General features: G+C 33.7%; 1 protein-coding gene across 7 annotated transcripts in view; it reads left to right on the forward strand.

Moving 5' to 3' along the window:
- The window catches only part of LRRC7 (leucine rich repeat containing 7), a 501,952-nt gene that overhangs the window by 125,540 nt on the left and 352,421 nt on the right, over nucleotides 1–23,991 (forward strand). The window contains exon 3 of one of the 7 annotated variants that reach the window (XM_067726539.1): nucleotides 15,178–15,252. The exons of the other annotated variants lie outside the window; for them this stretch is intronic. Coding sequence (XP_067582640.1) covers nucleotide 15,252 — 1 coding nt within the window. The 5' untranslated portion in view covers nucleotides 15,178–15,251. The remainder of the gene's footprint in view (nucleotides 1–15,177; nucleotides 15,253–23,991) is intronic. 7 annotated transcript variants of the gene reach the window in all.

Genomic DNA, 23,991 nt, shown 5'->3' on the forward strand with positions numbered 1-23,991 from the left:
TGCCATCTCTTGGGGATTCGTTCCAGATCACTCTCTAAAATTCTGTCTCTCTGTTTTGGTTAGATTTCTTTAGGCTTCTGTCATAATTGTTTGACTTGGTACAGCTGAAACATCTTTTGCTTTTCGACTTTCTTCTTTAAGATTCATCAGAGCTGAGTCTATCCATTTCCTTTTAATATTTGTTTCTCTTGGCCTGGAAGTTCCCATTTTCTATTTCATATCTGTCTAATATATCCTATAAAATCTCAATATTTCTCCTAAGGAAAGTTCTCTTTTCCTCCAATAAAGTTAGCCAGTTTTCCTTTATTTTGTTTCTATTCTTCTGCTGCTTCTGTTCTGATAGTAAAACTGAAGCATTCTTCTTTTCATACCATTTCAATTCCTCCTTGATACCTTAACAAACTCAATTCTTAAAGACCAAGTGCTCCGAACAGACTTTATTATTTCTTTTTGTGACCTTTATGTATGCAATCGTTTCAGTGACATGTTTGTTATCTTTTTCAATTCCACCTAGAAGAGGGCAGATTCTCTTCATTAAAAGGGCTCCCTGTTACTTTTCATTTGTTTATTAATCAAATTCACTACTCTTCTGTGGGGACATCCACAATGAGAGTTCTCTAACTTATAAGGCCATGGACAGGGCTTATGTGTGTATCAAGCCCAAAGCTCAAGGTCAAACTACAGCAGCTTAAACACTGGCCAATGCGCACTAAGATCAGCAAGGCCAATACAGTGTTGATAAAACAGCCCTGTCTGTGCAAAAACAACCGTTTGCCTAGGAATAAAACTGCTGTGAACTGTGATAAACCCCCAATCAAATCTTGCATGGCCTACTTGCTAAAACTGAAAGCCCATAGCTCCATGTCCTGGCCCCATCAAAAACTTCTCCAGGTGCTATTTACCTCACCAAAATTTACTTTTTGCCTATTTGTTTTTATTACTGATAACACTGATGCTTGAGGATGTAGCTCAAGTGCCTGACTACCGTGATCTTCCTAAGAATTAGCTCATGTAGCTTCATTCCACGGGGCCTAGTGCTGTACAGCTAGAAACTTGCAGGGTAAAACCAGATGTCCCAGGCAGGATCCAGAGGAGGGAGGGGAGGGGTTCTGAGTGCAGCATCTACTCTCAGTTCTTCTTCAGAACTCACCAATTGCATAACTCCTTCAGCATCCCTGGAAAAGAGAAAATGGGGCAAGAGCCCAGGAAGGGTAGGGAAAATGCCTCCTTGTGGAATCCTGAGAAGCAGGCAACATGTCTGACCCCACCTCCAGCACTCCTGTGGCACTCACAACCAGGAACCAATTCTGGCAGAAGTCCTTATAGCTCCTGTCTGCCATGATGTGACTGCACATCGATGTCTAGAACTCCTGTTGCAGAATGAAAGACCAGCCAAGAGAGCTTCCTTACCCCTAGGTGGAAAGGGTACTCATACCATGGAAATAGCTACTCCAGCGAAATTCCTTCACAAAGTCTCCTTCTCTTTCAATAATCTGATCCCTTTTAAATCATTGATCTGGGGTCCAAAACAGTAGAACCCGAACTTAGCTAGTATAGACCAGCTAGGAGTAGTTCAGAGCACAGATCCTGGAGCCAAGCCACTGGCATCTGAGTAACAACTTTACTACCTACCAGCTGTGTGATGTAGGCAAGTTACTTAATCTCTCTGTGCCTCAGCTTATTCATTGAAAACAATAGGGAAGATTAAATTAGCTAATATATGTAAAGCTTTTAGAACAATTTCTGGCTCTATATAATTACTTGCTATTATTATTACTTCGTAGATTCCACATACATCAGTCTGGCTTTGGAATATCACCTCTGTAGTATCTTGCTGCCTCTACTGAAGTCTATGTTTGAACAACCCATTATAATTATGAGTCCATCTAGTTCTTCTGCTGGCCTAGCAAAAAAAAACAAATTAACCTGGCACCTTCCTGTCCATCCTTACAGTACTGGATGGGAAGCCAGAATAACCATGAGGCCATGAGCTATTTCCACCTCTGGTGAGGCTGGTTCCATTACTTCATAGAATAGCAATGCTAGCTCCTGAAAAAAATTATCTAGGAGCTGGGAGACACATTCAACGTCCTCATTCAAGCCAAGGGGGAAGAGAGGAGCAAAAGAGGAGAAAAGGGACAGGAACCTAGAAAATTCTAGGGAACTCAGCAATAGAAGTTCGTGGCTGTTCTCTCTCAAAGAGAAAAAAACATAAAAAATAATTAATGTGATTCAGTTCCAAAGATTCAAAATCACTACCTCTGCATTTCAAGTTTTATTTCTCAGCAAAGAGAGAATTTGATCAGCCCAGTTTGAGTCACTTCTCTATGCCCAAGTCCAGGGTAGTATTGTGTTTTATATTAAGGCCATTCCCAGAAAGAAGGAATCCTTGCTGGCCTGACAACTTCCCTGGAGATGTCCACCTTAGTTTGGAGCCCATGACCCTTCTGTGCCCCACTGTGAGTACCTTTCTCTTGTTAACCTCTGGCAATCTTGACTTTGACCTGCTGCAGCTCTAGCTGCAAAACCACGGTGATTTGTTTTAAGATCAAGTTATTTTTTTAGTTGTGCTAGATAAAACTATACTTGTGGCTTTAAAATGATGGATGATACAGACCAAGCCTCAAGAAACTTTCTCTCTAAATTGTCAAATCATATGTTACATATAAAGAAACTAAGTATATTAAAAGGCAAACAACATATTAGTTAGAAAATCAATGCATTTCAAATGTTTCAGGCTTATTTGAATAAAGTTAGCATAAAATATCCCCCAAAACAGTAACACGATTAGTAGAATGTCATGTTTGGAATTTTGCTTCACTAGAGTCAGACTTGTGGCGACAGGGACTGGACCTCTGTTCTACCTGCATTACCTATGCTGAGCCCAATGCCAGGCACATGGAGATGCTTGGTAAATACTTGCTCAATGAATGAAATAATTAATGAATAGCAGAATACATCTTCATTAAAAAAATATATACACTTCAAGTTTTATTGTTTAATTGCTCATATTAAATGAAACAAAAAGTCATTACACTGATAACATAGTAAAGGTAGTGGTATATTTATGAATTCACATTCCTTGGAATTTAGAGCTGGACTCAATATCAACTATCGGGGAGGGAGACATTTCTCCCTTGACCCCTTTTGAGTTCTTTTAGCTACACTAATAATAAAATTGACACAAGACAGATTAACAGGAGAAAAAGAAACGAATTTTAATTCATATGCACAGAAATCTCATAGAAATAGGATCTAAGAAGTGGCCAAAGCAGGCAGCTTTTATACTTTTTAAATAAAGAAACAATATATTTGAGAGGAGTTGACAGGACAAGGAAACTTAGGTTCTGGGGACTCAATTTGTGAAGAATCTAAAGAGAGTTTGGGCTTGGATAGTAAATTAAAGTAACAAGGTTTGTTTATATAGGCTTCTCTGCCCCTAATTCCTTATCTCTGGAGATAAGGGGGGTCCTTCTACTACTAGAGGCGGATTTTTCACATGGGAAGTTTTTTTTTACTGCTTTTAGGGAGACAGAGGAGGCTCAAAGTGTCCCTCTTGTATTGGCCATTTCTTAAGTAACTTTAATTCAAAATAATCAATATGTCATTGAGGCATATTTTGGGGTGGCCTGCCCTGGGCCCCCACACAACTAAAACTCTGATCCATGTGAGACTGTTCTATATACAGAATAAGTAAGTGTTCCTATGAAATAAAAGTCCTGAAAGCAATGAATGTATTCTAGCCCCCTTGGAAGATTCTCTGGTTTTATAGTTTAAAGAAAACTTAACTATTTAATTGGAGCACGCTATTTTAGAAAGAGTTGGCTTAATTTATTTTCAAACTACTGCACAAAGGATATTTGTACTCAAAGATTTTTAAATGGTATCTCCAGTGTTGTATAGGCCAAAGAAAAGATTACATTTTACAAGTTTGTTTGAATTGATGGTGTGTCCATATGGTATAAAGGCAAGAAAGTCTTTGCATCAATATTTTCTACATTCTGTTTTTAATTAATTTACATTTTTTTATGAAAAATATTTGAAAACCAGGCATTGTTTTGTTTTATTTTGTGTGAATTTGAATCTCCTGTCATCAAGACCAAAGCTAAATACTTCCTCTTTAATTTTGAAAGCAAACTATATATGACTTTTTGTGCCATTTGGTTGCATGGGTGAAGAGTGAATAATGTTACCTCTCTGCTCACAGGTCTTCACGCACCATGTTTAATCAAGAATGTATTTTCACTTGTAGCGTTTGATGTGTCACATGCCTATCAGTTTACTGTCAGGCAAGATAGAGCACATCACAAAGTCCATCAGTTCTTATTGCTGTCTTTTAAAGTCAAGCACTACAGATGACAGTAAACATGACAGCTTTTGTGATAAGCATTTTTGCTGGCATCCTGTTATTAATAATACTTTGGCTAGTATTACCAGGAATAATCCATGGTGGGGCAATCGTTCCTGCATCATCAACTACAAAATGATTTCTAAGCTTTTTCCGAGGCTTTTTTGTTTTTCAGATTTTTTCCCCTTTAGGCCAAACGCTTAACTAAACTTGTTATAAAATTAATTGGGAAGGGGAACTAAGGGAAAAGAGACTATTAAAGGCTCACTCTTTAATTCTGGACTCAAAGGCTGTATTTGCTAACTTTTAAGAGCCACAATGAATACTGAAGGTACAGTCAAGGCTGAGTGTGATTGAGAGGTGAACTTAAAAAATATAAAGGATGCAAAAATGAGTTTTGATTGAATAGATAATTATAGCACTTAGAAAGCATATTAATGAGATGAATATTTCTGATGATATATGAAATGTAGACAATATTCTAGGCATACTATAATATGTGCTTAATAGCCATAATGACTTTCTGTGTTTAAAAATAATCAGAAATGATTTTTTGATGACAGTCAGCAAAGGGTGAGCAGCTTTACAACTAGCCATTATCCAGACAAGTTTTCCTCTCCAAGGATCAACTGCAATGTTTATTACATAAACATAACTTATATTTCTGGTGCCATGTATTTTCCACACCATCATTAAGAAAGTTCATGAGGCGGCCTGTTCATGAGCTCATTGATGCATCTGCATAGACTCCAGCCTTCAATTACTTAATGCTTTTCAATGCTTTTTCAATTACTTAATGTGATAACCTAAAAGAGTCTGAAAACACCAAAAGTTTTAGAGGAATCTTACCTCCAATTTACAAACCACATTTCACTTTTACCTTGTCCTGATTTACTTTATCTTGAAAAATCTCACGGAAATGAGTCTCTCTGTCATTATTTATGAAGATTATAAGTGGTTAAAAAATAGATTACTTTCTCTAATAGTTTAATGCTTTAAGACAAAAACAAATCTTACTTCACTTTGTTTCATAAAGTCGGTGCTCAATTTTTCTATTTCAATGTCAATTCTAAATGTTTTCCATAAATTTTTAGGTAGGACTAAGCGAATTTAGAAGGAGGTTATATTTTAATCTTAAATTGTGCTGACTTTAGTTTATCCAAGGGTGGTGTAACTTTAATATCCTTTAAGATATACCACTAGTTACATATCTACATATCTATTCCAAGAAGAAATTTAAATCTCTTATCTATAGGAATCCAACAGATTATATATATTGTTGCTTCAAATTCCCAAAATTGCACAGACACATTTGTGTGCGTATGTACACATATATATCATGTATATAATGTGTGAGTTAATGCATATTAGCTTAATTTTGAGGCTTGCCTTTTAACTAACATAAAAATACTTCATAGTAAAAGCTATTAACATAAAAGGATATATAGATAGATGGACAGATGTTTCATGCATTTGACTTAATCACTATTCTTTACGTTATTGAAAGGTCTTTTGGTTCTTTTCTAAACTTGAAAAAGTTAAGGATTTGGTCAATGTTATTATTTACAGGTATTTTAGGTTGTATGTTATGTGAATCAACAAATTAAACACCTTTAAGAATTCTGCATCAGAATTAATGTGATTCCTTGAAACAGATTAAGAACATGTATAGCCTTTACTTTTGCCCTGTTGCCTGTCTTCCAGGGAAGCAAACAGATACATTCCATGCTAAGTCACAGTAAATGTTAGTCTTATAATAAGATTTTTTCTTTCTTTTCATTTTTATGGTTCTAATTTTTTTTATTTTACTTAAAACTAGTTTGTATCTATCTTTTATTATAAGCCTCCTCAGATTCTTTTATGAAGGAGATAAAGAAAAGAAACAAAAGGATAATAAATAAAATGCTTTTTTTGTGTGCATTTTATTCATTAGTTCAGTGAGCACTTACCAAGAACTTGCTATGTGCACATTTTTTTTTTTTTATTGGTCACTTGGGGTAGAATAAATCTCTTCTCTTCTTCAGGAATAATCCATCCAGTTGAGGAAGCAAAAAAAATTTCAAAAGAAAAATCAGCCAGAGAATAATTTTTTTCAATATACAAGTATCTATAATAGCTAAGACTTTATTTATAAGTGATGATTTAGAAAGCTTTTATAAATGAACATGCATTAACATTTTAAATGCAAAAAAAGAGAATAAATTACATTTTATGACACATTTGAAAGCCATTTTACAAATTGTAGAATTAAAAAATTGTAGAATTACCATAATTTTGGTTTGGGTCAACTTTAATTTCTCTGAGTCTTCATTTCCTTATTTATGAAATGGAAAATACTTTACTACTTCATAGTGACTTTTGTTGCTGTGAGTTTTTAATGTTATAGGATGACTTTTGTGCACAGTAAAGATTATTTATTTAATTAATAAATTATTATTTATTTGCAATTTTTAATTTTCATTTTATAAAAGTTAAAGTTTTTAACTTAAACCTAGTTTTTCAGTATTTTTTTGAGACTGAACATACAAATCTTATTCTATTTATAAATCAGGTAAGTTTTAACAATCGCTTTAAAACTTTTATTTAAAATTGTTAAATATTTTTTTCTTCATAAATCTAATAAATTTTCTCTTCTTTATTATTTCAAACACTGAGGTAACAAGTAAAACCTTCCCAAAGACTTAAACCACTCTTACAAATCTAATCAATTAATGTATAAACATAGTAAATTTCAAGTTTTTGTAAGCATTACAATACTATTATAAACCAACTAAATAAAATTCTCCTGCATATTTGAACTCAATGTCACAACTCAGTAAATAATGTATTTCTCATTTCATTTGGAATCATGTGCCCATATGCCCTAACATGTCAAAGTTTTTTAAATATTATAAACATTTATAAATTTTTCTTGCGTTAAACTTTTAAAGTTATGAATGGAAAGTGGTTTTCTTCAAGATCTCAATTTTTGATTTGTAAACTTTCCCAGAATTAGAAAGGCACTTTTACCTACTTATTCATACACAGCTTTTACCATTGTAATAATAAAAAACCTTAAACCTTAGTGTTTACAAGAACAAAGGTTTATTTTTCATTACTATTACATGTTGGCTGCATATTGACTGGGACTCTGCTCCATCATCTCTTTGTTCCAAAGTCTAGAAAGAAAATGGAGCCCGTGGCTAAGATTTGCCACAAAGGACAGAGAATGTAGGCTGGCTTAAAGCTTCCCCTTGGCTGGTATTCCATTAACCTAAGCAACTCACTTGGCCTAGGCTAATATCATTGGGGCAGGGAGTACTATCCTCCCATGGAAGAAGCACCCATAAAGAGGAGCGGTAGTATAGGAATGCTTCAAATAGTTTTAATCAATCAATACATTCTTTCCTCCCAAAAAAATGGAAAAAAAAAAAAAGGTCATATTATTACCTAGTGTTTTTTATGTGAATTTTCACCCTGGTACTCAAGCTGTAACTCTCTTATTTTCAGTAATTTTGTTACTGCGTGACTGAATGCTAAATTATTTCATGCTTTTGTCAGGCCCTACAGTCATGCTAATGACCTGGTCCTAAGGCTTAAATGAAATAATGTAAATGAAAGCATCTACACGTTGTTAGCAAATATAAGTAGAAACACATTGTTTTCTTCCTCTCTTGTTTCCTTCTTCATTTTTCCTGGTTCCATTTTGCTTGTGTGGTAGAGTGTTTTTTGTTCAGGCCCAAAGCCTAAAGCAAAATCACTTATCATGCATGGATAAAAGGAATTTTGCTGTTCTGTTGTCAGTTTTTCTGAGTTCCAGTCATTTTGTCCTCAGAAACCGAGTCTTACATGCACCATCATTAACACCCACCCCTCTGACTGCTCTAGAAATTACATTTACATTCATTTAGCCTTTTCATTGGACTTTTTAGAAGGCGGATCACACTGTTTTTTCATATTACACTAATTTTTGACAAAAAGCAACCTGCAAGTCATTTTCTCATATGGTTTTAAACAACATTTCATTCATCCCATAGTGTATTTGTGCACTAATTTTTTTTAAGATGCAGCACGACTGGTCTAACTAGCCAGATTATAGAAGGAACTGAAAGTCAGGCAGAGGAATTTAGATTTAATGATGTAAGAAATAGGAAATAATTGAGTTTTCTGAGACAGGAAATAGGAAAAGAGCACGGTATCATTATCGCAGTGTGGTAAAAGTATGGGATTTTATGTCAGACCTTCCTGGATTGGAATTCCGTCACCACTAATATGGCCTTAGTATTCCCATCCAGTAATGAAGATTACACTACCTAGCTTATAGGGCTGTCATTCAATACTTGATTCAACAAATACTGGGTTTCTACTTTGTACTAGGTGTTGTTGAACAAAATAAACTCAGTTCTTGACCTCATTATGTTCACAGTCTAGGAACAAATATAGAAAATATACAAGAAAAGAAGCAAATTAATAGTGATCAATTCTGATAAGGGCTCAGAAGGAAAGGACAAGTGATAGAAAACTGGGGTATGTGTCTTTAAATTAAGTGATCAGGGAAAAACCTCTCTAAAATGGTGACATTTATGAGGAATAAATGAAAAGAAGGTTCTGCTGTCGGGGGCCCTCCCATGTCCTCCTGACTATTAACACTCTACTATGTGCTCATGGCATCTAAGTGCAAGCACTGTCAAATTTTATTGAGACCCTTCTTTCAGCTTGTGTCCACTGCAGCCTGGAAGTACAGAGGGGTTAATGGCTCCAGGTTCAGCCTTCAGTCATTCACAGATGAGAGTTGGAGAATAAATAGCCCACGTTCCTCACCTTCTGATGGCTTACCCTGAGATATATTCCCCATGGATGAGCCTTAGCGACCCAGAGTGGCAGTTGCTTCATTACACACCCATTACTGGCTTCCTTCCCTTCCCTGTTTCACTCCTTTTCTACTGGTGTTTTCTAAGATTGCTTCCCAAATAAAGTATTTATTCTCAAATCGTTGTCTTAGGCAGAGTCTGCTGCCAGGGGAAACCAGTCTGAAAGAAATATCATCTCTAATCACCTAGGATAATACCTAGAATAACATATGCACCCAGTAAATGTTAGCTCTCCTTTTCCTCACCCGTGTCCCCCTGGGTCAAACACATATGATGAAATGTTTTAGGAAGTTATCTCTAGACTATATTATAGTATTGGAGGTAGCTAAAGTTAGAGTCTGAAAGACCAGTGAGGAAGCAGTCTGTTCCTTTAGGGTGCCTGCTCCATACATCTCTCAGTTTCTTCCCAGGACCAGTGGGCTAATCTGAACCTGTTCATTTCATAACCTTTACCTATGGCAGAGGTGGAACAGTATGAACAGAAACATACAAGGCCTTTTAAGTCCTAGACTCACAACTGGTCCACTGTTACTTCCCTATTCTGTTGGCCAAAGCAAGTCATAGAGCCTAACCCAACATCAGTGGTAGACTCTTCCCTTGGAAATATGGGGAGTGGGAAGGGAATACTTCTGAACCATGATCCAATTTACTAAAAAAGATCTCCTTTGTTATTCCAGTTCAGAGTACTCATTTTATTCCCTTCCATGCAATTTTGGTTTTGGTGTTCAATTGTCTAATGTCTGTCTCCCCCTTGAAACTTTGTATTAATCAAGAAAGAAAAAATAGACTATACTGTGGTAACAAATTAAACCCCAAATATCAGCAGTTTAACACAATAAAAGTTTATTTCTCCCTCATGTCACAGTTAAATGCAAACTGAGAGGCACTGCTGCCTTGTAGCTATGTCACCTGAGCCCACCCAGGGGAAGAGAGGGCCAAAAGACCAAATGAGACGATTCTTTCCAGGGCCAGGCTAAGAAATGGCTTCTATTGCTTTTACCCACCATTGGCCAAAACTCAATCATGTGGCCCCAATCCAGCTGTAGTGGGAGGTAAGGGGCAGAGAAATCCAGCCTTCTTGCTATTCAGGAAAATAAAATGGTGTGATGAACGTACAGCTTTGTTTCTGCTAAGACTGTGAGGTCTTTGATGGCAAGATGTGTCTCTGGTACCATAAAGCCTGGCAAGTAGAAGCTCGTCACTTGTTAAGTGAATGAATTATCGATTACAATAATGAACGAACTCTGAAGTCAAGTTTTTTCATTTATGAATGGAGAATAATAACACTTACCTAACAGATTCATTATAAGGATTAAAGAAATAATCTCTATGACAGGGAGTTGTTTTATGGAGAGATGCACTTTCTGTGGGGGGGTCTAACTTAGTTTATGACTTCACTTCTGTTTCAAAAATGCTTAAGGAATATTGTTATTGTGTATGGATTATTGTTTGTGATAAAATGAGGAAAAATTATTGATGTATGCAAATATGTATGTGGATAGATGAAGCAAGACTTTAAGTTTCATTTCTTAAGATAATAGTCGAGAGAATATGTTCTAAAAAAAGGTCAAGACAGGAGACTTAAAGCAGAAACAGGCAGGAAGGGTGATGCCATCTAGCACAGAGTCTTTTGTAGAGCTGCAGGGTTTCCTTGACAGCACTATCCAGGTCAAGCAGTTCTATACTTGTCTCCATCCCTGTAGAGTTGAAGGAATTTGGAGAGGGGAGTAAATGAAAAAGGAAAAATGAAAGCCTTATAGTGATTCATGAGAATCTGCCATTTTTTCCTGTCTTTTTTACTGGCCTTAAGGTAAAACATACACATGGAAGAAACTAAAGGAATCTTGGTTTTGTTGACTGATGTTCAATTAAAATTTAATAAAATGTATAAAATGCTTGGGGCATCCTCGGCCCTGACTGATAACTGAGTCAGAAGCCTTCCATGAACCCCAAGATTGTGTGAGTGTCCCTTCTCCAGGCTTCCACAGTACAATGTGCACACTTCTGTCATATCACATCTCATTATATTTCAATCTGCTTTGGATCATTGTCTCTCACCGATAAGCTCATCTAGGGGGTTTATTCATAATTTATCCCAGAGCCCACAAAGACCTTAGTCTTATATTAATAATTTTGTTTTGTCCTCTAGATTCTGTTTTCCTTTTTTTTTTTTTTTTTGATGTAGACCATTTTCTTAAAGTCTTTATTGAATTTGTTAACAATATTGTTTCTGTTTTATCTTTTGGTTTTTTGGCCGTGAGGCATGTGGGATCTTAGCTCCCCGACCAGGGATGATCGAACCCACACCCCCTGCATTGGAGAGGGAATCTTAACCACCGGACTGCCAGGGAAGTCCCTGCTCTCTAGTTTCTGAAGGGGCTTGATATCTGGACTTCAAAGCTCTGCCTTTAAATTCAAGTGACTTACAGTGCTACTTACTGCCAAGACATCCTTCGCTTTACCCAAATCTCACAAACCTAATGTTGAGTGTATAGTCTCACGTCCTGACTCTTAATTCTCATAAGTTGAAACCTGCAAGATTTGACGGCACATGAATTTTCTGAAGGTACTGGTGACCTTCAAAGTACAGTGGATTCTCACTTGTTAAGCATGGCTGTGCTGAAATTCCTCCCCAAATAATTAACAGATTATGACGATTTAAAATGTCTTTCAAGCTAGTAATTCAACATATTCTCTACCATAATTCTTGCTTGGGTTACTATTATCAAATTTCTTTGATGTGCAGTGCCTGTTCTTCATTAGCTCCAAGAACATTATTGCATTAAATAGTCAGTGACTATTAGTAATCACATCACAAAACACTAAGAGAACATGAACCGTGAGACAGAGTTAAAGTTCTTAGCCAATTCAATATCTATTTCAAAGCATCCTTGACATTTCAAACCCCCTGAATTTTTCATTTATGCAGTAGTGGTTGGAAACCTAAGTCTAAAACTTTAGTGTTATCAAGAGTGCCCACTGGCACTCTGAATTTGAAAGGTTAATTTTAATGAACATATAAACCCTTGCATTAGGCAATCTCATTTAAATATAATTGAAATGTGAAGCTGAGAGTTGTAGTGCTTGGCATCCAAATCTGGCCTATTTACTTCAGGCATAGGCCAAGTGCCATAACAACACTTGCTAAGTATTGCAGCATCTATAATAAAGAGTAATAAACACTGGTTAGGAGTGTAACTGAAAAAGGCCTTGTCCACAGGAGACCATATTTTAAGTAAGAACTTATATGCTAAGGACTTTTCATGTGTACTTTCTACTTTTGAGTAGCAGGACAAAGAGGCAGCTCAAACAGGGGTTAAATGCAGCTCAGGACATCAAAAACTATAGAAAGTGCGGGAAGGAAAGGGCTGTGTAATGAGCACAAGCTAGTGAGAATTAGCATCCACCTATTGCACACAGTGAATGGTTTTGTGTTTTTTTTTTTTTTGTCTCATCATTTAAATACAATTAAGGCACTGAATGAGGTTATATTTCAAAAATTTTGACTAAAAACTGGAAGCCAGAAATACACAGAAAGAGTTTAGCCCAAAGCAAGGAGACTTTCAAAAGGCTTTCAAACAATGCTTCCATATATAAACCCATTAAGTCTTTTAAAATGGACTTTAACCTAGAGGCTCAGGCACTTAGCCAGGCATACCCTGGACCAACAAGGACGGTGATAGCACTGAAAAATAAAAAAGAAAACTAGAAAATTTATTATTTTTTTAAGATATTATTTTAAGTTATTTAGTAAAAAGAAACCATCAAGACTGGTATGCTGGTCTCTATTATAACCAAAAGGTTCTTTTTCTTCCCCTTCAACATTGGCCTTAAAACTGTGATGTTACCTGTAACTAAGAATATTAGGTCTCTTGCAAAATTAAAATACTGTGTTTAAGAGTATGTATCTTCCTCATATCCTAATAAACTTCTCTGAAGTGTGTATATTTACACCAGCTGTGGCAGGGCCCAGTTCCATTGATTTACAGAGAACAAAAGCATCTATCCTTAAAATAACATAACTATATATTATAGTACAATATTATAACTATAATAATAATATAATTGTTATTATAATAGTATATTGTACTACAGTACAGTATCATATAGTATAACAATATAGTAATAATAATTTAGTGTTCTAATTCAGACATATATTTCTCTCATTATAGTGAATAGTGAATCTGCCTGAAAAGTGGAGACGCAGTTTTTGTCTTCAGGTAGAAACAAGATAACAGAAAACAAGAATATAATAATTTATTTTTAAGTATATATCACTTTCCTGGATACTGGAATAATATATTTTAGGCTTATAATTTTACTTGTTATAATAAAATAATAATAAATACCTTCCTCCTAAGGAGAGTGCTTAACTATTAAGAATTTATATAATTAAAAAAAGAAATCTTTATGGGACCCTTAAGGTTAATTATGATTGCCATTTTACAGGTAGAGAAGTTAAAATAGATGATTCCAGTTTTTTAATCTGTACGCCTAGACTATTATAAATAGTATTTAATCAGACTATATATTTTTGTTTCTATAAAATTCAAGATAATATATTGCAGACTGTAAGCATTTCATAATGTAACACTGTAATGGTGGTGTGTAAATCACTTTTAATTTTCATATAAAAGTTAAAAGATACAATTATTAACAATAATTATAACTATAAAATTTGTTAATTTCTATTTTATTTTAATAATGCATTTGTAATCAGAAAATTACTTCAGCCTAAACACATGGTTTGCTAAATTTTATTTACGACTTTATTTTGTATTTTATACAAATAAAGAATTACATTAATTAAATAAACATAATCTCCAGCATTTTGACTGCTATTTATATATTTTCACTACAGTTACTCTTTTCCAGAAGATCCTGTAAAGTCCTAACTTCAAGAAGAGATTTTTTTAATATCTAAATCTTACTGTGTACAATTGACTTTATTAAGCCTATCTTGAATATTTTCTTGGTTCTTTCACTCCCCTTTTTAAATTTTTGATTAGAAAATTGCACTAAATAATAACAAGAAATCTTCCCTTTATGACTTTTGAAACACATCAGGCTCTGCCTACTCTGTGCATGGACTAGATACTTCTCTGTTCTACAAATAAATGGAGGTTCCATAAAGTCCTGACTCACACATTTATAGAGATTCTTGGGCTTTATAAACATAAAGGTTTTACATTAAGTATTCAAATAAATAATTTCAAGCTATCATTGTTTTCTTAATTTCCCATATCATCCATGGGTTGTATATGTATCAGAGTGAAAACTATAAAACTAAATAAATGTATATCTGCATTAATCTTGTGGAAGTCAAAAAAAATAAATCTCGTGGAGGTCACTTTTCTAAAATACTTGATTATTACAAATGCATATGAGTATTTTAGGCTCAATTATTGTAATTATATAGAACACATTAAGCTATGAATATATACACATATAATAAGCACTTTGCTTTAATGATTACTGGGAATTACCAAATCAGGGTTTAAAGTTTAACAGTAAGATCTTAAAACTTTATTCATTCAGAATAACTAGAGTAAAAGGCAACTCTGACCTGTAAGAATCTAAATTATGAAATATTTTATGAGAAATTTTGTTTTTATAATTTTTAAAAACAAAGGAGATACATTGCACATTTATTTAGTTGTTAGGTATAAAACAGGCAAGGAGGAAAATCACTATTGAAAGAATTTTCCTTGCAGCTATTGAAGTGTTACTTTAAGAAGGAATATTAGACAACAGTATCATCCTTTTGTTCCACACTGAATTTATATATTCACAGCTCAAATACCTAAAGTGATAGTATTTGTGGAAATATGCTAATAGGATGTGTAACCTGACGATCAGAAAAGCATCTGATTAAACTCTTCACAACCCATTCTTGCTTTTTATGTTTATTTAGATGCATTTGTCAATTTATAAGAGCAGTTAATTAAAATTTTTTACATTTTCTTTTTTTTTTTAAAGGAGCCCGCTACATGAAAAAAATGCAAGTCAAAGTGGTCACAACCTAGAAGTCCGCAGAGACAGAATAACTAGCAAGTAGATACTATGTTATTTTACTATGCTTAAGTATATAGAATTAAGTAGTATTCTGGGAATTTTCCTCTATAATGACCAAATAGTCTTATAATTTTAAATTTATACTTAGTATTATTTGTGTTAAGTATATTACATCACAAAAATAGCTAGGAAGAAAAATGATAACTGTGGATTTCAGGAAATTAATTTTCTGTCAATAATAATGAAATTATTTTGGACAGAAAGATGAATTTAAATGTTGTATTCTCTCTCAGGTCTTATTTTCAGAACCCTAATTCAACAATCTAAGAATAAGATCTCCCTTTGCCTTGTGACATATTTAACTGCTATATAAATGTATTAATTCCTCTCCTAAACCATTAACAGAAATTATATTATAATTATGCTTTTAAGAACTAGAGCAAAATTACATTCACTTTTGAAGGTTACATTTCAAAATTTCAAGGTTATATCAAATAAAATTCAGGCACAAAGCAGGAGCTTTCCATTTATTAGTACTCACTGACATTTGCAATAAATGAAATAGGAGGTTCAATGATAAAAACATGCAATGTTTGGATGAATGAATACAAAAAGGACTTAAAGAATGTGGAAAGGGTAAATAAGATTATTTCAATGGCAAGAAGAATCTTTGAAAATCTCACTGTTCCATATTAAAGTGGATGGAGTTGATTCTTTCTCCTCAAATGTATCTTGAAGGTTGTAATAGAATCAGAAAATGTTAAAGCTAAAAGGATTTTAGAAAGTATTTACATCAACTCTTTCATTGGTATGGATTAAGGAACTAAGTTTGCAAGTAGAAACTGATTTTACGTGTTAAAATTATACATATATACACATAAATACCTTTATATGCACATATATACATAATATGCATATATTTTAAGATAAAATTAATACAGTTATTAATTCAACAGGTATTTTCTATGGTAATGGTGATTAAAATATATTTGCAAAGATAAATATATATGTAATAATGACAGTATCCACAATCAAAATATTTTAGAAATTGTCCATAAATATTTTTATGTTTAAAATCCTATAGTAGAGAAATTTCTATAATTATAAAAAAATGTTTAAAATTGTGTTTTAACATTACACATTCCTAAATAATTATATAAACCAACAGAAGTTTCTTCCCTTTCAATCTTCTTTTAAGGCTTTATAAATGACAAGTCATGGATGATAAACACCTTGCCTTTAAACTCTATCAAATATTTATACAATTTAAGCCACTCATTTTGAAAAGAACAATGCTAAGCAATAACTCAATAGAGATGAAAGGCCTCATTATAATGTAAATTATTAGTCCTTAATATATTTGGTTTATAAATTTGGACTTTTTATCTTGGATTGTCATACAGTGATACAAGCTTACACTATAAGGCACTAGAAAGGAAAGCACCTTCAAAATTCAATGACTTTTTAAAAATTGAAGTATAGTTGATATACGGTGTTCTGTTAGATTCAGGTGTACAGCAAAGTGATTCAGTTATATATATTTTCTTCAGATTCTTTTTTAAATAGTTCTGTTAGGCTACCTTGGTACTAAAGGAGAGAACGTTATGAAAATATGTTTAGAAATACATTTGTAATAGTATCAAATTTAGCTCAGAAAGAAATGAAGAGGACCATAACTTTGAAGGTATTGAAGAACTTACAAAGGAAAAAATCATCTGGTGGACTGCTGGGAGAGAGTCTGGACACAAAGAAATTGTTGCTTGCGGTAACCCAGGCGGGAAATTTTAGGAGCCAAACTAAATGGTGGCAGTAGAGAGAGAAGGATTTCGATTTGAAAGAAATATCTTCTTCACTGGTTTCTACAGGAACCTGGTTTGGATGAATAGTTATTCCGTTATTTGAGATCTGGAACATTAAAAGAAGAGCAGTTTACTTTTAGTAAAGGATGTTGAAATGGTAACTTTAGTTTTAATGTGAAATTCATGTGCCTCTAGCATAGTAAAATGGGGATAGCATGGGGTTGGTGGAAATGCAGATCTGGAGCTCTAGAACTAGATTACATTGGCTTTTATCTGAGTAGGGATGATGGTTGAAGCCACCAGAATTTAACCAGGCAGAAAACGTACAGAGTGAAAAGGGAACATTACCGTAGTATAATTCCTGGGATCATCAATATTTAGTCATAAAAATTCTGTTTGGAGGAAGAGGAATTGACAACAATAACAGGGCAGTAGTCACAAGTAAGAGGAAAACTGGCTTTCAGTGTTTTTGTTTTGTTTTAAAAGAACCAAAGAAGCAGAGAGATCCAAAAAGGTTAACTGTGTTAAATGCTGCTGAAAAGCCTAGAAGGAGGATGACTGAGGGAGAAAAAGCTTTTGGATATCACAATTAGTCAGTCATTGGAAGCCCTAGTGGAAATAATCCAACTTTGGAAACCAGATGGATTTATGAATCCTTTTCAGTACAGTGCCTTTATTCTCTACCTTATCTCCTTCCTATGTCAATCACAATAATAGAATTATGTTTTTCAGATTTATCTTCGGGTAGTTTAATTTTCTTAATTCAGATTTACTTAATCTCAGAGTATAATTCAGTTAAAAACACCCTAAAACTCAGATAATTTGAAGAACTAATTCAATTTAATATACTTTGGTTAAGCAAATCTTTATTGCTGGGTAATTGTACCAAATATAAATGGCCTACTATTATTTCATTTAGTAACCTCATAAATGATTTTCCACAGTAGGCTGACAAATACTCTATTTGCTGGGTTGGGAAAAACCCAGTCCTCCTGTGTCTCTCCTCTCACACTACTATCACACTCACAACACTTCTGACACCAATGTATGGAGATTTTTTCCCACAACAATCAATTTTCTGTGATACCAGCTGGGTGTCATAATTTAAGTCAATTATGACACTCTTTACCTGAAGATACTGTCAGATCCCACAGGTTAAGGGCTCAGTCCCAAAGACTGCCCCCCAACACACACACTTTAGATGACAACTGCAAGCAGTAGGTCCCCGTGTTATCCACAGCTTCTGTCTGACTAGGCTACAAATCGTAGTGTCCCAAGACTTTTGGCTTGCCTTTGGACTCTATTATTTGATAGAATAGCTTACAGAACTCAGGAAAACACTTAACATTTACCAGTTTATTAAAGGGTATGATGAAGGATACAGATGAACAGCCAGGTGAAAAGATACATAGAACAAGGTCTGGGAAGGTCCCAAGAGCAGGAGCTTCTGTCCCCGTGGAGTTGGAGTGTGTCACCCTCCCAGTATGTGGATGTATTCACCATCTGGAAGCACTCCAAACCCCACACTATTGAGATTTTATGGAAGCGTCCTCATGTAGGCATGATCAATTATTGACTCCATTTTCAGCCCCTCTCCCCTTTCTGGAGAATGGGAGATGAGCCTGAAAATGCCAAGTTTTTAATCATGGTCTTTCTGGGGACCAGCCCCAACCCAGGAGCCATCCAGGAGCCCACTCAAAGTTGCCTTATTAGAATAAAAGACGCTCTTATCGCCCAGGAAACTCCAAGGGACTTAGGATCAGGGTGTCAGGAACCAGGGTCAAAGACCAAATATTAGAACAAGAGATGTACCTAGTGCTCTTATCACTTAGAAACTTATAAAGGGTTTCAGGAGCCCTGTGTCAAGGACTGGGGGCAGAGACATATATATATATTTATATATATATATATATATAAAATTATATAATAATAATATATATTATTATTTTGCAGCATCATAAATAATAATTTCAATTAATACCTGGCACATAGTACTTAATTATAATTATTTATAAGTAGTTATTGAATGAACAAATGAATCAGTGCTTTTCTCCCTTTGGATTATTCCCACATTCTTTTCTAAGTATTACTATCCTCTTCTTTCAGAAAATGCACTCAGAATTATGTGACTGTCTTCAAATCCTTAAATAAACAAATAAAACTAAGGGAAATGAGATTATGTAACACTTTTGTGTGAGATTTTCTACCTGATTCTCCTCAGTGCTATTTTAATATTTTTTGCTCTGTTACTATAGGCTTAATTTTTATAGTTGTCATTAGGGCATAACAGCCATCAAATCTTTCTAAAGTTTTAATAGGGAAAACAGATTACTCTTAAATCTTTGTATTGTTTTATTTCTTTCTTTGTCCACAATAAAAATAGCTTTATTTTTTATGTCATATTATATAAATAATCCATGCTCATTGTAAAAAATTCAAACAATACATGAAAGTATGATGAAGAAAGTAAAAATTACTTGAAAAGCTACCCAAGTGATATCAGCACAATTAACATTTATATTCCTTATGGACTTACAACTTTATCATTATGATATGACTTTTTTTGCCTTTAATGATGATTCTTGCTTTAAAAATCTACTCTTTTTGCTTTTAGTACAATACCGCCAGCTTTCTTTTAGTTAATATTTGCATGGTATTTCTTTTTGCATCCTTCTGCTTCTAACCTTCTTGTGTTCTTATATCTATGGTTTCTTGTAAGCATAATATATTAGCCTTTAAAAAATCTAGTATGATAATATTGATCTTTTTCTTGGAGTATTTAGTCCTTTTACATTTATATAATTCTTAATATAGTTAGGTTATATCTACCATGTCACTATTTATTTTCTCTTTAACTCACTGATCAGGTTCCTTTTTTCTCCTTTATTGCATTCTTTCGGATTTTGTATTAAATAGATACTTGTAGTGATATTATAGTGGTTACTTTAGAGATGTCAACATTCATCCTTGACATATGACTGCTTAATACAAATAGTAACTTTCAACAGTTTTCTGATACTGATAGAATCTTAGAAGACTTTATTATTGTGATATGTTTTTCTACAGATATCCTAACCCTCAATTAAGAGGTTTCTATTATTGTTTTGTAGAATCAATATCGATCTATATTTACCTGCATGTTTACCCTTTCCACTGTCTCATTTCTTCTTGCATGTCTGTGTTTCCATTTGGGAATATTTTCCTTATATCTGAAGGACACTATTTAGTATTTCTTTTAATGCCAATGTGCTAGAAATAAATAAATATGCTTCCACCTTTTGCCTATTGTGAATAATGCTACTATGAACATGGGTGTACAAATATCTCTTCAGATCTCTGCTTTCAATTATTTTGTGTATATATCCAGAAATGAAATTCCTGGATCATATGATAATTTTCTTTGTAGTTTTCTGAGGAATTACCATGATGTTTTCTGTAGCGGTTGCAAAATTTTATATTCCCACCAACAGTGCACAAGCCACAAGCAAACCAATTTTTCCATATCCTAGCCAACACTCATTATTTTGTGGGTTGTTTTTAATAGCAGCCATCCTAATGGGCATGAGACGATATCTCATTGTGGTTTTCATTTGCATTTCCCTAGTAATCAGTGATGTTGAACACCTTTTCATTGCTCATTGCCCTTTATCTTCTTTGGAAAAATATCTGTGCAAGTCCTTTGCTTATTTTTTAACTGTGTTGTTTTTGCATTTTTGTTTACATTCCTTTTAAGATCTTCTCTTTATTTTCAGTGCTTTGATTATGATAAGCTTGGGTGTGGTTTTCTTTCCAGTTATTTTGCTTGGAGTTTGTAAATTTTCTTGAATTTCTAGGTTAAAGCTTTTTATCAATTTTGGAATGTTCTTAGCCATCATCTTTGCAAGTACTGTTTCAACCCCTTCTTTCTTCTTTCTGGGACTTCAACTACATATATGTTAGATCTTTCCACTGTGTGCCCCACATTTTACTTATATTCTATTCTTTACTGCATATCCTTTTTCTGTCTTACTTTAATTGGATAGTACCTACTCCTCTGTCTTCCAGTTCACTAGTCCAATTTCTAATCTGATTTTAAATTCATTTATTGAGTTCTGAATTTCAGAGTCTATATTTTTCAGTTATAAAATATCTATTTGATCCTTTTATACATATTCTAATTATCTGGTGAAAGTCTATTTATTTTCATCTGACCTATTGTGTACATCTTTTCTACTATTTTCTTGAACCTGTCAATCACAGTTACTCTAAAGTCTTGTCTAATAACTGTAATATCTTGATTACCTTTGCATCTATTTTTTAGTGCCTGTTTATTCCCATATATTTTGGTCATTATGAACTCATCTATTTAAGTAATTTTTTTATTGAATGCCAGATGTTGAGTATACAAAATTTTAGAGTCTGTAGGGGATAATATTTAGGCAAATAAAGTAGAAAAAGTGTTCCACCTAATTTTTTTTCAGGGACAGAGGTGAGTACAGGCTAGGTGTCAGTCTATCTCTGCTTGATCTCTGTTTTTAACATGTAGCCCTCTAAGATTTTCAACTGAAATCTTGGTGAGTTCATCATGATAGTTACCCCCTCATGAATCTTTGTCAGTAAGGCAGCACATTCTGCCCTGTGTTTCAGAGGTATTTAAGTAAAACTCCAGTTTTCTCTGTCATGAAGCATCAAAGTACAGCAAATGACTCAAAGGAGAGATCAAATATAAATCTAAGTTTTCTCAATTCTTTAATTTTCACATTAGGCTCACAAGATCACCCAAAGCCACTCTTACTTATCTTTCCCTAGTTGTGGCTTTCTGATCAAACTATAATAAAACCAGATTCTCAGACTCTGTTTTCTGTCATAGAATTGGCAAATGTCTACAGAAAAAGGAGCTTCTGACATTCAGCTCATCTCTCTTTGTTTCTCCCCACTCTGAAAACTTAGCAACTAGCTTTGTAGCTTCATCAACTGTCTGACGCATGAAAGCAGATGTTTGTGTGGCTTTTCCAGTTTCTCTCTCTAGGAGAATTGGTGCTGCCAAAACCACTTTTTATGCATTGTTTTCCAGTAGAATAGAAACGTTTACATGTCAACTAAAATAGACTAATGTATTTTTTCTTTTCTGTTTTTTCTCTCTCATTAGAATTCTTTTTAAAATAAACTGCTTTTAGAGCAGTTTTAGATTCACAGCAAAATTCAGCAGAAAGTACAGATATTTCTCACATATCACCTGACTGGACACATACATAGCCCTCCCCACGATCAACATCCCTCACCAGAGTGATACTTTTGTTACAATTGATGACATACATCGATATCATTTTCACTCAAAGCCCATGGTTCACATTAGGGCTCATTCTTGGTGTAGTACATTCTATGGGTTTGAACAAATGTATGATGACATCCATCATTATAGTATCCCACAGAACAGTTTCACTGCCTTAAAAATCCTCTGTCTTCCATGTTCCCTAATTCCTGGCAACACTGATCTTTTCATTGTCTATAGTTTTGTCTTTTCCAGAATGTCACGTAATTGGAATCAAAAAGTAGCCTTTTTAGTTTGACTTCTTTCACTTAGTTATACTCATTTAAGTTTCCTCCATATCTTTTCATGGCTTGATAACTTATTTTTCTAGCACTGAATAATATTCCATAGTCTGGATGTAGCACAGTTTATTTATCCATTCATAAATGTATTCTTTTTAACAGCTTCATTAGAGTCTATGATATATGGATAAGTTTTATTAAACAATCTCCTACTTAGGGACAATTTCCAATTTTTTTACCACCTAATATAAAGGTATATGAGCCTGAATATATACTTATTTATTTATATTTGTTTCCAAGGGATACACACCCAGGTACAGGCTTATTGGGACATAAATATACTTTAAATGTATATATACATATACACACATATATAATTAAAAATCATTTTATTATGGTAAAATATGCATAAAATAAAATTTACCATTTTAAGCATACAATTCAGTGACAGTAAGTACATTAACATTATTATACCAAAGCATTATTATTATTATTAATGTTAATAGGTAATGTTATATAGTTCAAAAATCATGCCTTCCAAATGATATAAACTGAAAAAAGTCTTTTTCAATTCTATCCCCAGCCAACCAATTTCCCTCTTTAGAGGGAGGTAACTGCTATTATCAGTTTCTTATATAAATTTCCAGAGATATTTTTCATAAGCCTACGGACACATAGCATTTTAGACACTGTTTGATAAACTTGCTTTTTCCACATACTAGAAAATATAGGAGATAATTTGATATCTGTTTGTAAAGAATTTTCTTATTTAACTTTAATTTTAATTTTTTTTTTACAACTCCTTAATAGTACATTGTGTGGATTTATGTCATTTCCAGTCTTTGCATACATAGATTACTTTGCATCCATGCAAGCATATTATAGGAGAAATTGAATTGTTATATATAATGGTATGCCTTTTAGCAATTTTGGTAGAGTTTGTAAAATTCTCCTGCATAGACCTCGTTCCAATTTTTACCATTATCTATAATGTGAAGCATATGACTTGCTAAATTTAATCGATTGGTATTGTACTCAAAAGCTGTGATGGTTTAGATTGCTACAGGATTATATGTAAATATCCTGTCCTTACACTGCCACCCAGAAGTAGGTTGTAATCACTCTTTTCTTATTCTTCTCGTTGTGCTGAATATATAGTAATATCTGAATTCCTTCAAGTTGCATTTTCTTGACTACTACAGAAATTCAGCATTGTTCTTTATTTGTCATATGCTCTTCTGTAAATTGTATATTATTGCCTACTTTTTTATTGTTGTCTTCTTCTTATCACTTTGTGACTACACTTTGTATATTATATATATATCAACCCTCTTTCAAATACATTACAAATATTTTTCCTAGCTAAAATTTGATTTTGTGTATGTTACTTTTTGTCATTTTTTAGCTATATGATGCAAAATACATCTTTTCTTGTTGTAATAAAATT

This window comes from Pseudorca crassidens, chromosome 2, assembly GCF_039906515.1.
Source record: "Pseudorca crassidens isolate mPseCra1 chromosome 2, mPseCra1.hap1, whole genome shotgun sequence".
Classification (NCBI taxonomy): Eukaryota; Metazoa; Chordata; class Mammalia; order Artiodactyla; family Delphinidae; genus Pseudorca; species Pseudorca crassidens.